This window comes from Sturnus vulgaris, chromosome 13 (genome assembly GCF_052056855.1).
Source record: "Sturnus vulgaris isolate bStuVul1 chromosome 13, bStuVul1.hap1, whole genome shotgun sequence".
In the NCBI taxonomy this organism is placed as follows: Eukaryota; Metazoa; Chordata; class Aves; order Passeriformes; family Sturnidae; genus Sturnus; species Sturnus vulgaris.
Genome location: NC_142255.1, coordinates 3,376,602 through 3,390,678, shown reverse-complemented (window position 1 = coordinate 3,390,678; position 14,077 = coordinate 3,376,602). Strand labels below are relative to the sequence as shown.

The window sequence follows — 14,077 nt, the reverse complement described above, 5'->3', positions numbered from 1 at the left end:
TATGAACTGGCCGTGGGTGAGTCTGGGGAGAAAAACGGGGGAATCTCTTTTGCCATTGGAGCAGCAGAGTTTTGCAGAAGTCTGCCAAGAAGTGCCATGGGCTTTGAAATAGGACAAGTTTTAGGGGGAAAAAAAGATAAGAGCATTGTCAATAGATCAAGTTCTGTAGTTAAATCAAACCTGTAGAAGTCCAGAAAAGAGGTGCAGAGCTCTGTGTGTTCCTTGGAGTTGGCTGCTCCAGGCCTGCAGCTGCTCCCTGCAGCCTGCTGAGAGGCTCTGCTGTCTGTGTTGGCTCAGCCAGATTTTATATTGTTATTTAGCCTGTCACTTCCTGACCATGGCCTTTCTGCTCCTTCAGATAGCAATTTGGATCCCATCCATCCTTCTGTTTTCTCATCAGAACCATCTTGTGAGGTGCAAACACTCGCTGTTTAGCCAAAAGAAAGGAAAAAAAAAAGACAGGGTAAGGTATAATGCAGATTTTGGGGTATTTGTTTACAAGACGAGAAAATAGAAACAGTGACAGCTGTTAACAGCTTGAAAAAACTGTTTGTAGTGGTTCCTTACCAGATAAATATGTTCAACCTTTCCCAGTTTTGCCTTATGTTCTTTTTTTTCCAAGCTGTTTATTAGTAAGATGAACAGGATGATGACAGATTGGTTTTGTACAAAGCCATGTGTGAAAGTATCTTTAAAAAAAATTACCCCTGGTAAAATTCCACTAAATACATTTTAATGTCTTAGAACAAAACTTTACAGCTCAGTGTCACCAACAATTGAAAATTTCCCGTGCTAGTACATTTATTTACTTCATTCAGGTATTTCAAGAAAGGTGAATGATACTTCTGTTTTAGAGACAAAGTAGCTGAAATACCTGAGAAATCTGTTTGAAGTCATGCAGGAAAGTTTTCCAAAGTCACACTTGTCAGTGAATTCAAGGAAACACAGTCAGGACACCAATAGAAACAGAATATGGGACTTTTTTACTAGTTTGTGGGTTTTTGGTGATTTGGTTTTTTTGTTTGTTTTGGGTTTTTTTGTCTCCAGGGAAGTTATTTACTTGTCTGTGGTTAGTATGAAATCTCTTCATAAATTTATGAGCTGTGTAAGTTATATTTTGGTTTGTTGGGTTTTTTGAAAATTCTGTGTAGCTGAATTTCTAATCTGAGCTTAAAATTTTAAATGTAGCTTTGCAGTGTCACAGGTGAAATGGCCAGAATTTGGAAGGTAAGTTCAAATGCACAGTAATCCTGGTAGGGATTTGTTTTTCTCCAAAACCAGATTTCTCATTTCAATAGCAGAGCCCTTGCACATCAGAAGGGAGAGAGAGAGAGGGACACTGCCCTGCTCAAACAAATTCCAGGGGTGAGATCTGTGTGTGTTAGGAGTCAGGATGGTTTCTAACATGCAGACAAGGGGTGTGCAGGTGCTGATCTCTCTCCATCCACAGATGGTAACAAACTCACCTTGGTGCAGCAAGGTAGGGTACAGAGCTGAAGGTGCTTCTCCAGTGCTTAAATTTCAAATCCTTTTGTGTCTTTAAATCAATGGATATATTTTATGAGTGTGGTAGAGGTGGAAATGTGCACCTGAGCTGCACTTGACCTCTTAAGCTGATTGCTTTTTCAGTTGTAAAGTGGTAGTTTCATTCAGAAGCTTTTTAGAATTGGTGTTATTAATATTGAGTAATAATACTGAACAGACAGAATAATGCCACGTTATTTAGGACTCGATACATAATTAACAGCTTGAGTAATAATTATCATGGTTATATGTATGGTATGCCAAGTATTACAGCTGGTTTATTCTTACTGGTACATTTGGTATATTTGAAAATCTTGACTATGCAGAGCTTTTAGAGGCAGGTACTTGGGCCCTCTACTGATGATTTTGTGCATAGGAAAAGCTGCCCTGCAATATTAAAATACTGGCATAATGGGTCCTTTTGGAAAGGGAAGAGAAATGTAAGCAGAGACTAGAACTAAAGTCTGTCCTGTTTAAACAGAGCCATCCCCTGTCATTGTTTTTAGAAACATCAAAAAACCCGCAAAATCATAGTTGCATGAAAAATAAGTTACCCTTTTGAGATGATGTAAAATAAAATCCATTAAAAGATCAAGTTGGCAAAAAGGCCCTATCTCAATGCCTTTTTTTTGCCTTGTATTTTAACACAAGCTATTTGAAATCTCATGCATTCTGTATTCATGCTGGAGCCATAACAAAGTTTAACCTAAGGGCAAGTTGCTGATAGTAACACTTGTCAAATCTTCTCTGAAGCTTTGAGAGTCAATTGAGGAGGTCTTTTACAGTCAGGCAATCAGGCAATCTGAGTACAAGTGGTGTTGATATGCTTAATTCTGAGAAGCTGCTCAGAAGTGTCGAGTCTCTGAGCACTGCTTGGCATTGCTTTCTCCCTCATTTGTGAGTATGTCAGAACATTTTGTGAAGTTTTTCCAAGTGTTTGATTATAGTGTGAGTTTGTGAGTCTAGAGCTGTTTATAAGGAATTGATCAGTATTACCATATCCTCTTGTACACCACTGCTTTCTGTGTAGTGATATTTTAGTCAGGCAGTGGGGTTACTGCACCATGCTTGCAGCTTTTTAAACCCTGGTTAATAAATCATGTCAGCTTTTCATTTCCTAATGTGTATTTACAGTGCTTTGAAAATCTGAAGTGTCAGGCAGCCATCTCATCTGAACTTTCTGAGGTGAGCCAGTACAGGAGCCTTGCAGAACACTGATGAGAGATGATGTGATACTGCATCAAAGTGATACTGAGAGGGAGGAGTTAGGAGATGAACAGTATCAGGATGGGCTTTAAGCTTCTGAAGTCCATACTACTGTTATTCCTATAACCAATACTTCTAAAAGAAAAAAAATACATTTTTAGCAACCCTCTTGTAAAAGTGTATCTGCATTAGCACAACACTAGTGTAACATTTACTGCTTCATCAGCTTCCCTCCAGAGTTCTTGTCCTCAGAACTCAGCCTCCTCACAGCTTCCTGCATCCTACCTAAACCTTCTTTTTCCTCTGAAAAAGGGTGACCTCATCCAAACCAGGTTTGGGAGTGGTCCCCTGGTGCATGCTGTCCCCCAAACTTTGGCAAGGTAATTTTTGGCCTGATCCATAAACAGATTGATGAGAGTTGGACAAATAGCCAAGGAGAGAGCCTTGGCCAGAGGCTTGACACTTTGCCAGGCTGCCTACCTTTGCTACTATAAAGTGTAGCTGTGGAGTCACTGAGCTGCTGCTTTGGTGTTCTCCAGATTCCTGTTGTTCTTTTCCATGATGTCATGGACTGATTGTTGCAATCTAAATTTGGCAGCCCTTGTCAGATCTGTCTCATAGTAGAGCAGGTATAAAGGTGCATGACCAGAAAATTCAGTAGCAGAGAAATTCTTTTGAAAAAGTCATTAGCTTCTGAATAGCAGAGTCCTGCTGTGCCTTGGTACTCACTGGTAAATGAATGCAGCATGTATGTCGAGATAGAGCACATGAGAACCTGTGAGGCAGGAGGAAAGCAGAAAAGTGTGTGTGGTAATTAGGACTGCATGACTCTGCACTGAAGGCACTTGGACACCAGCACACTCCAGAGCTGGGAGATCCCGGGCTGAAGGTTTTTCTTACATTTCTCTTGGTAAAGAAACCAGTGAATGTGAACTTTGCAAAGTCTTTGTGCATTATTGCTGAGTGTCTCCATAACAGCAGAACTTACCAATTTGAGTTCACTGCTCTTTAGCTCTTTTCCTTTTTCACTTCTTCTTCTTTTCTTTTCTTGTTTTTCCCTTAATTTTATTTCCTTAGATCTAACTGGCTAAAACCGTGCTGTGGGAGACGAGCAGCTGTGTGGCAGGTATTTTTGCTCAGTGCAAGTCTCAACAGTTTCCTGGTAGCCTGTGTAGTATTGGTGGTGATTCTTCTGACTCTGGAACTCCTAATAGATATAAAGCTTCTCCAGTGTGAGTAGGAGGATTTTTTTTTTCTTTTCTTTTTTTTAATTTTTTTTTTTATGAAATAAAGGCTTAACTTGCTGGGAGGTTTTTGAAGGGGGAGGATGTTTGGGATGTTTTTTCCCTACCATTTAAATTATTACTAGGCTAGGTAAGAAATGTGTTCTTGTGGAACCCTGGTATAGTGAAGTCAGTGTCCTCTTCATTATTCTGACCAAAGCTAGGTCAAATAACAAATTCAGTACAGGACAGATTTTCAAAGGATACAAGCAGAGTGTACACGTAGAGATTTGCATGTGTTGTCATTAATACTTGAAAAGCTCTGTCCTTTACAGACATGTTACATATGCACAGGAGAAAAATCTGTGCATCATTAATCTCTGATACCCATCACATGTGGATAGACAAAAGTGATGAACATACAAAATAAATAGGGTACTTGATGTTAACCTCCTATTAGTTTACTTCTGCTCGAGTGGATAGGAATTGAAATTATAGCCTTGTAGCCTGTAATGCACTGAAATGAGACAGATTTCATTCTACTTTCCTAACACACTGTGAGTCAAATAACAGCTTAAATGGAGTTTTGCTTTATCTGAATTCACTCTACACAGGTTCCACAATGGAAATTTTTATGCTGCTGTTTTGCTTCTTAATTCACATTTTTTTCCCTACTCTTCTTTTCCTCCATTCCACCCCTTTTTTTCCTTTTTTGCTTTTTTTCCTTTTACAATACAAAGTTGACATGACCACAGACACCACCTACACTTTCCCCTAAGCTGAATGTTGAGGAGCAGCTTCTAGTATCTCCATGCAATCTCAGATGTGTTGAAATGGCAGCTGGGGTTCAGACAATCCCATAAATGCAAGAGTTCATTGCACAGGAGAGTGTCTGGTGTCTCCTGTGGCAACTTTAAACTGATCAAACCAAATTTTTATTCTGTTGAAGTCCTTTTACTGTTTCAATTTGTCAGTTGATTGTAGTGGAGTAAAGATTCAGGTGTTGCAGTTGTATTAAGATGACTTTAAAGGACTTCACTGATAATTGCAGCCACTTCTTAAATTCTGTAAGATAAATAAATGACTATGTGTCATTCTGTGCTGTTGCTCCCCATTTCCACCCATCTGTCCATCCTGCACACACTGCCAGGGCATGGCTGCTCTGTTACAGCTGCTACTTTCTCTGCTCTCTGGTCACTCACCATTGTTGGATGAGGAAGCCCAGGATTTGGACAAGTCTGCAACTTTCAAAAAAGTCAGGAATGCTAATTGTGGGTATAAGGCCTTAATGAGGAAGAAGCTTTCAACAATATTTATTGAGGTGTCACATCTTTCTGTTTATGTAGAGAATTTTCACTTCCTGTAGAGACAAAGGGTTTTAAAGGCTGCTGGTTTCTCTGAGTTTTGACAGTTTTAGTTACTCTCCTCTAGAAGCAGCCATTTTCTCACCATTATTTTCTGAAGATCTTCTAAGGAAACCTTTACTTTAGGAATCATTGCTCCCCTGTGTGTCTGGTGCATGTGCCACTGCTGAAAGCTCTGCAGCTTTCACCTTGTGCACGACCTGCAGGTGTTGGGTGCAGCCAGGTGACTTCACTGTTCACAGGTGGCCTCTGCTGGATGCATTTGCTCAGGACCCATTCCACTTGTGTTACTGATTTACATTTTAACTAATGAATCTTGCCCTGAGGCTTTTTGCCGTGGCCAAGTTTGAATACCTTCTGCCTTATTTTAAATCAGATAGAGGCTGTCTCAGTGAGGATGATCTAAATTTTCCTCTTGTGTCTTGTAAGGGATGTGTGTCACTTATATTGAGGTTTTGAAAAGCCTGTAACTATGTTTATCAAAAATGTAATTACAGTCTTAAAGGGTTTCTTATTCTTTATAAAACTGAGCAGTGTATTGGGATACCTTACAGCACGTCACTGCCAGTTCTGTCCATAGTAACAATTATGCATAATAAAAATACATAACAATTATACATAACAATGCTCATGTGTGCTGTAGACTGTAATAACTTAGGAAACCTTCCTTTATTAAAAGAAAACCAAATCAACCAACCCAGAAAAAAAAAGCCACAACAAAAGAAACCTGGTGTTTTCTTTTCCTGTGACATTTTTAGAGTATAGTTTTTCTCTCCTGCTTTCAATGTAGTCTTTGGGTTGTATGGTGCACTTCTCCCATGGACAAAGCTGTTGGTTTCATAGGTGGACACCACATTTATAAACTGTAGGGTACACATGTGAAACGGTCAGAGACCTTTTAGGGTATTTTAGCACAAAGCATATTCATACCAGGATAAGAAACCCAGAAAGCAAGTGACATACAATAGGTCTTTTGTTTTAGGTCTCTGTTCTGTAATGAGGTTTTAAAAGTCTGTCTTCAAAGCTCCTCACCAGCAATAACAAAATAACTTCTCAATACCTTATGATGTTCTGCAAAAGCAGAAATAGATGCGTATTAACTCACTTGCACCTCATTTAAAAAAAAAAAATTAAAAAGTCATGGTAGGTTCCAGTACCTCAGAAATACAGACCATGTGGTCTATCCATTCCTCATCTTCAGCAGTTTTGGGGAAAAGGAACTCAGGAAATGCTGGTTGTACTGCCCTTGTTGAGCTGCAGCAGGTGCGTGTGTGGAAGCAGCAGCTGGAGCCGAGCAGCCGGAGCTGGGCTGGCAGTGGTGCCCTGGCTGTGCCCGTCAGGGCTGAACCAACACCCCCCCCGCAGTGTGGGTCTGCCAGGGCATCGGGACAACAGCGAGAGCTCTGCAGCGCTCGCTCCGGGCTCGGCGGGAGGAGTTCCAGCCCCAATTCCTGGCTGCTCTGTCTCTCCTTGTCGCTGGGGGGCAGCGGCAGCCCTGTGTGTGCAGCCGAACGGTTTCCCGTTCCTCGGGCTGCCCCGTGAACAAAGTGCCTTAGGAAACTTCATTAGCTTCTCTTCGGCCGATTTGTTTCACCTTTAAGTTCCTGTACTGCAGCGCAGCAAATGCTCTCATCAAGCCCCAAAAGAGCTGCAGCAGTGGGAGTTCAGTGACAGGGCATGCTCAGTTTTATTTGTATCCTGATTTCTTCCTACGTCCTTCTCTTCTCCTTCCCATATTAATCGATTCTGATTTTAAAATAAAATTCTTCATTCAGTGTGTGCTCTGTATGTTCTTGGGATGTAGTTAAGTCTGCCACAGCCCTGCACTCCATGCACTCAGCCACTGCCTGCCTGCCACAGTCATTGTCTGACACTGCAAGCCTGCACAGACTGCTCTGCTCTGGCTGCTGTGGAGATGGTAGACTCACACATTCCCTGCAGGAAGGAGAGAATGTTTGCTCTTCATTCCCTTAGCCCAACCTACTGGGAGTAGGAATCGCTAGCACCTCAGTTAGTGGACCCTACCAACTTTCTGTGTTTTTCTGTCAGCGTGAAATGTATTTTGAAGCCCATTTTGAGCACTAGTTTTTAAGTACCTGTTCCAGACAAATGCTAATCATCTGAGCTGAATTGTCAAAGACTCAACACAAGGAATAATGTGGGGATAGCAGAGCATTCTGTTTCCTGGCTGAGTCCTAGATCTGGATTTTTAGGTGCACAGGAGTTAGCCACACATCTCGTACTAAAGCAGCGCGTGGGGTGAGAACATGAGGCAGTGGCAGAGCATCAAAGACCTGAGCTGTGTCTGCCATTGCTTAGCAGCAGCAGGATCTGTTCAGGCTCCAGTGAAGAGCTCTTAGCGAGGTGAATGAGGGTGAGCAGCTGGCAGGGCTGGAGTTCCATGTTCATTGCATCCCATCCTCTTTCTGGTACTTCCATTGCAAAATCTAAGAAATCAAGCTTTACTATATGTAGCTTGTGGCAGTACTAATTATGCTAAACCTAAGTTGCACTCTACTACTATAATGACCCTTCCTTGTATTATGTTAATTGCAGTTTCAAGTGCTTCCCAGTTTGCAGGAGTAATTCACTGGATCAGCCTAGTCATCCTCTCTGTTTTCTTTTCAGAGGTATGTATAACTAAAGTATTTCTCCACATACAGAACTGCAAAGTTTTTTTATGTTGTCACTGGAATTAGCAAGAGTTTTACAGCAGTTTGAAAGTAAATAATGTAGTCCAGTGTATCTTAAGGAAAAACAGGCAAACGTTTACTATTGCTGCTTCTACTTAGCAAACTAAAAAAATGTTATTTAGATTAGCACTGTATGTCAGTTGCTTAGAATTGGTAAGGAAACATGGAAGGGAAGATACTGCCTTACAAATTATAATTGGAAAGCTGCAGAAATAAATCATCATCTCTGAATCTACAGGCACTGGCCAGGACAGTTTGATCCATTTGTTATCAGTGTCATTGGGTATAAAGTATAGGCTTAAGATGAAGATATGTTCTTCAAGAATAAAAATACATGGGAGTTTTGTACAAAAATATCTGTTCTGAGAATGGAGTTATCTCCTCTCACAACTTATTAAGGGGGTTTATATATTCTAGGTTGCTGCATATAGATATAGCCAGAGAATGAAACAAATGGTGAATTTCTTTGCCAAAATGTGTATGAATGTACGTACTGGAAAAGGCTCTAGTCATGATGTAACAAATGACCAAAGTGGGAAAATCTGCCTTTCTGAGCTTTCAGCTTTGTTCCAGAAAGAAGCCATTGGTATTGAGATATTTAGACTGCTCCTGAAATGGAGCAAATGCTTCCAAAAGCATTGCAAAATGCTTTTTTATGCTATTTTTCAGGTTGTAATGTGTTACTTGTCACAAAAACAAGTTTTATGTTTGTTAAGTTGGAAAACAGCTTGGACTTTAATATTTTAAAATATTTTTTCTGGTTCCATAGGAGAAAACATAATCCAGAGAGGTTTGTTAATGACTTCATTCTGTAGGAAATTTAGATCGTTACAAGGCAAAGGTTACAAAAAACCAATTATGGAAAAACAAAGCAGAGATATCTACAAATGATTTATTGAATCACTTGTATTGAATTCATACTCATCATATGTGATTGGTAATTTCCATGGTGCTCCTAGTGAAATACACGTATCATTTTGTATTTCTCAGCAGGGTTTTTAGGTGGTGTTGTTCAGTGGGTGCTTTCTGAAAGGATTGTGTGATGGCAGGCAGGGATCTCACACTGCTCTGCATCCCAGCCTTCTGCTGCACTGACACAAACAGGTCCCATTACTGGCCCCATCCTCTGACAGTGGTGCTGGGCTGTAGGTGTGAGATGACTGAAAAGTACTCCCTAAGCAATTAAATGAATTTGCAGTCTTTCCTTTGTGAATTGCACGTCCTAATTCCCGAAGACTCAGGTTTGCTAGATAGTGTCCATTCCCTTTAAAGAAATCTTTTCCCTCCAGAATCTTTCCTCAGTGGGGATTAGCAGCCTGGAGCTCCCTGTAATCCTGAGCTTGCCAACAGGATCAGCCTGTAGCTGCTGCTACAGCATGGCTGCAGCACCACACTCACCTGACCCCTTCCCTTTCTGGAGCTGCTTTCACCAAAAGCCTCTCCTGTGCTGCTCAGTTGCCTGCTGCTGGGCTGCAGCCTGCACTTGTGTTTTCATTCCCTTGCCCCACCAGACTGTGCTCACAGCTTGTGCCTTGCCCCTGTGTCTCTCCCTGAGTGCCCAGCTGCTGTTGGGCTGTTTGTGGCACTGCAGACACATCCTCGAGGCCAGGGCTCAGCTGGCTTAAGGAAGGAATTGGTCCTTTCAGTTCAGGATGAACTGGTTCAGAAGTATTTTTCAGGAAAAGAGTAACAAGTGTTTTACAGAGCCAAAACAGGTTCCTTGACTCACCATCCCCATTTTGGAGCTGTGTTGGCTTTTCTCTCTTTATTGGGTATTTGGAGCTACTTTGTCTACTTGCTGTTCTCATTTATTATAAACTTACCACTCACTTCATTATCTACTTTTGTCTTCTGAAGTAGCTTCCTTCACCTGTTTGATTATGGTTTGAATTTAGATCAAAGAAAAATGAGGCCACAAGACAACTATGTGAGGTGCACAGACCAGGGTAGGCTTTTGGATATGGATTCATCTGGCAGCTCAGAGACAGAGGTGGCTCCACAGAGTAGCTGGATGTGCTTCAGAGACTACCAGTCTGGGAAAGAGTTCAGGTGTACCTTTCTGCTGGATCTGCTGGGGTTGGCTTTATGCCAGATTGAGTTCATGTTGAATTGGGTCTTAAGAGAGGAAAAACAGAGGGTATAGTTTTCTGTCATCCAAATAATTTTTTTTCACAAGAGGTTACAAAATACTGCAAAAATTGCAAATGGCTTTTTTTTTAATCCATCTTAATTTTATTTACTCCTTTGGTCCCTTCAGGGGATTTTTTTTTCCCTCTGATTCCCATACCATGAATCAGCTTTGGGATCATTTGTTGAGAAGATGATGTGTTACAGTGAAATTCTGCAGTCTGTGGCTGGTCATGCCAGGATGATATTCCAGAGATGAGCAGGTTTAATTAGGTTAGCTGGAGATAACAGTCAACTGCTGAGGATTGATGAATCCTTCAGTCATTGTGTTTTGACTCAAAACAAGGATTCGAGGTTTCTGGTGTTCAAAAAAAGCTGTTTCTATAGCAAGTACTCTGTTCTAAGTTTGGATGTTTACTGTTTATTCTGTAGTTTGGTTCCCATTAGTTGTAAATACGGGTACACAGTTCTTCAGAAAGGCCTCAGCTCAAAGAACAGAGTTATACAAGACTTGATAAGACCCATAAAACTTGTAGCACAAAATCTGAATGTTTTAGAAGAATACGACTGATTAAAGGTGGTGCTCTCAAAGCATTGCAGGTAATTGCAGTGGAGTTGGAGTTAAACAAGCACTGGCTTTCTGCTTGGTTAAAATGAGGGGGCTAAACATGCCAGCAGCTGGCAAATGCCACCAGGACAGCTGCCAGCAGAGCCTGAGTAGCTGCTCTCACAGCATCTTCCTTCTTTCCCTAGGCTTGTCTTACAGCCACAAGCCTTAAAGGCACTTTGCTCATTTTATACTCTCTGTCACTGTCTGTGACTTTCCAGCATTAAAATATTCATATTCAAGTGAAGTGCACATCAGCTTTTGTTTGCTTTTTTCCAAGTATTTGAACAGGATTTACTAGTGTGATGATTGTGTATGTTTGTCTCTGTTTACATACCTCACTATGATTTGTCTGTGGACCAAATGTTACCCAGACGTTCAGACAGAAGAGAAGAGAGAGGCACTGGGGACAAATCCCAGTATCAACAGCAAGGCAAGGCCGGGGTTGCACCCTCTCAAGAGGGCAAATTCAGCCTTGGTGTTAGTTGGCTGAGAAAAGGAAGATGGGGAATGTCACAGAGTTTTGGTAAGTGGATTGAAGTCTGCTCTTAACAGTCCGTGGTTCTGTGGCTGTTGTTCAGTTCTGCTTTTCACTAGGACTGATGAGACTGTGCAAGAATGGAGTTCCTTGCTAGTGGCTGTTTGCATTGCTCTGTGTGTGCTTCAGCCAGCCCAGCACGCAGGCATTCTGCTCAAGGGAAGCACGTGAGGCTTTCCCTGGGAGGAACCAAGTCTTGTGTGCTCAAAGTCAGGCAAGCACCAAATCACAGCTTTTCTCCAGCATCTGTGTCCACAGAATGAGCTCTCAAATTGAGTAGAGCAAGTCTGGGCTCCCAGCTGAGAAACAATCTGTTGCATGAGCTATGGCTCACAGGAGGAAAAACTAAGACTTTCCTCATCCTGTATGTTTAAAGGAAGTGTTCACAGTAACCTGCCACTTTTCTTCTTGTTAATAGCAACCCTTGAAAGGAATTAAACCTCCAAAGGGAGACTCTGCTGTTAAGGTTCTGTTAAAAAAGAAAAACATCCTAAATGGCAAAACTAAGTAAAAATGTCTTTCCCGTAACAAGTTCATGATTTATGTTAGAGAAACTCAGTTACGTTATTTTTGTTATATTATTTGTGAGCTTCAAAGAGCTGAGTGCAAAGATAATAATCTTCTGTTAATCTTCTGTAAGCTGTGGGTTTTCTCTTCTGTGTGTTTACTTTTATTCCGTGTACACACAGCTTTTCTCATGATGCATAGATGCACTTCATTGCTGTATGTTTTGTTTTTTAAATGGGTTGAGTAGTGGGGTCTAGGAGCAAAGATGCAGATTTTTTTATATTAATATGATTCATAAAGGTAAATTTAGGCTTCTTTTTTTGCTAGTGTATATAAAATAAATTTTAATATACTAGTAAATTTCTTTACTAAGCAATTTTCTGAATTCACAAAGAAGTAGTTACCATGGAAAATGGTTCTGTAAAGTTCTGGGAATCTAGATGGACATCTGCCTGAAATGCCAGTCTGCCCATTTCATTTCTAATAGTATACCTGACTTACAATGTGGTCTGACAGTGCTTCAGCTGTGCTTTCAGCTCTTGATAGTGGCAGTGCAGCACCTCCTACACCACATGTGCCAGAAGTGTTAGTGCTTGTGTGACCATGCCAGAGGCAGCTTGTGATGCAGGGCTGCCCAAGCCCAGTTCCCTGGCCACTCTGCATGTCTGGTAGTCTCTGGTGAGCCATTCCCATGCCTGAAAAGCTCTTTCAAATCTATACAGAGTTGTCAGTTGCTATCTCTTTGGTTTTCCCCATATGCTAAGAATTAAGATTGTGAGAGTATTGGGAGAACATAAGAAGAAGTGCAGAGTCTGTGCAAAGGTGCATTTGGGTGTGTGATGTCCTGGTAGTGTTAGTGAGAGAACACAGTGGGTTTGTGTCTGTTCATGGCACCAGGCTTGGGCAGGGAATGATTTCTGTGGCACCACATGCAGTGCAGGACATGGGGTGGGTTGTACTGGGTAGTTTCAGAGCCTTGGTTGAAGAGAAGGTGTGTGAGGAGGGTGCCTGTGCCCTGGGAACAGGAGGATGTGTTGGTTGAAGCATGCCAGCACATTCCTCTGGGCTCTGGTGGCCTGGGGACAGCGTGCTAGGACAGCTCATGCAGGATACATGCCATACAGGCACGCCAGGAGATGGCAAAAGAGGATTCTTCTAAGGACTGGATTAGCTGAGGCCTCTGTGGGTGACCCCAATGACAGGGGTTATAAATTACAGATTGGGTACAAGGTGTTCTGGGGAAGCTTTCAATAAATATTTGGTCTTACGAGATATATCCAAAAGGCAAAAGTTTGATCTACAGAGTTTCTGGAGCCTCTGTAAGAGACAGATTAGTTCTGTGGCAGTGGAAGGAAGGGAGGGCTTTTCTAAGGATGTCCTTTCCAGCCTCCTCCATCCTGTCAATCTCCTTAACAATCCCTACCCCATCATGAAGTGCAGGGTTTCTCTCCTTTGCCTTGTGCTGCTGGGCCACCTCCCCTCCTGTGCTGCTCCTGGTGATTCCTTCACACTATGGAGGGATTTGACACAGTGACTAAGTGTAAATTGTATATTAACTGTGCAAGCAAAAAAGTACTTAAAATTACCTGATATAACTAATGTGCAGTCAGCTGGCAAATGCAGATGGTGGGAATTCACACAGCTGGCTCAGCAGAGGACTTGGCCAAGTTTTCCTACAAAATTAGAGAGAGAGCCTGCAGCATCACACAGTTCATCATAAACTTCACTGCAGGCAGTTAATGTTGTGCAAACAATTGTGTGTCACCAGGAAGCTTTGTCAATTTTTGAATTTGGATTTCTGTCTGAAAAGTGGTTTAAAATTTTTCCTGGGTTTACTTCAGCTTAAAGAAGTTAACAGAACTGTTCAGTCATTTGCCTTTGATTAGTGCACTGGACAGGCTTTTATGTAATAAATTAGCTTTTAGCAGAAGAAAAATATTTCTGATATAATTAAAAAATATATGTGTTAAGGGCTTTCTAACGAAAAGATTTCCAGACTCAAAAATATTAAAGCTTTCTTTAAAGTACAAAAAAACAAACTGGCAGTACTTTCCTTTAACAGGATGTTTTTTTTCAAATGTGTATTCAAAAATGCAGAATGCCTGTGGTGTAATGTAAAACTATATGTGTGCATTTGCTACATGCCTGCACATCAGTAGGAAACAGCAAAAAAACCTGCTATTCCAGTTTTTCCCTTTTTCTTGTAGATTCTTGTACTTAAAAATGGTAGAGTTGTGGCTAACACTGGTTTTGTCTGTGATGAATGTTTTGCAGTTGCAATTCTCTTT

General features: G+C 41.3%; 1 protein-coding gene across 4 annotated transcripts in view; it reads left to right on the top strand.

Moving 5' to 3' along the window:
• Positions 1 to 14,077, top strand: part of TMEM266 (transmembrane protein 266) — an 81,749-nt gene that overhangs the window by 34,870 nt on the left and 32,802 nt on the right. For all 4 annotated transcript variants that reach the window (XM_088172347.1, XM_014879142.2, XM_014879141.2 and 1 more), the window contains 2 exons: positions 3,808 to 3,962; positions 7,874 to 7,947. In XM_088172347.1, coding sequence (XP_088028473.1) covers positions 3,808 to 3,962; positions 7,874 to 7,947 — 229 coding nt within the window. The remainder of the gene's footprint in view (positions 1 to 3,807; positions 3,963 to 7,873; positions 7,948 to 14,077) is intronic.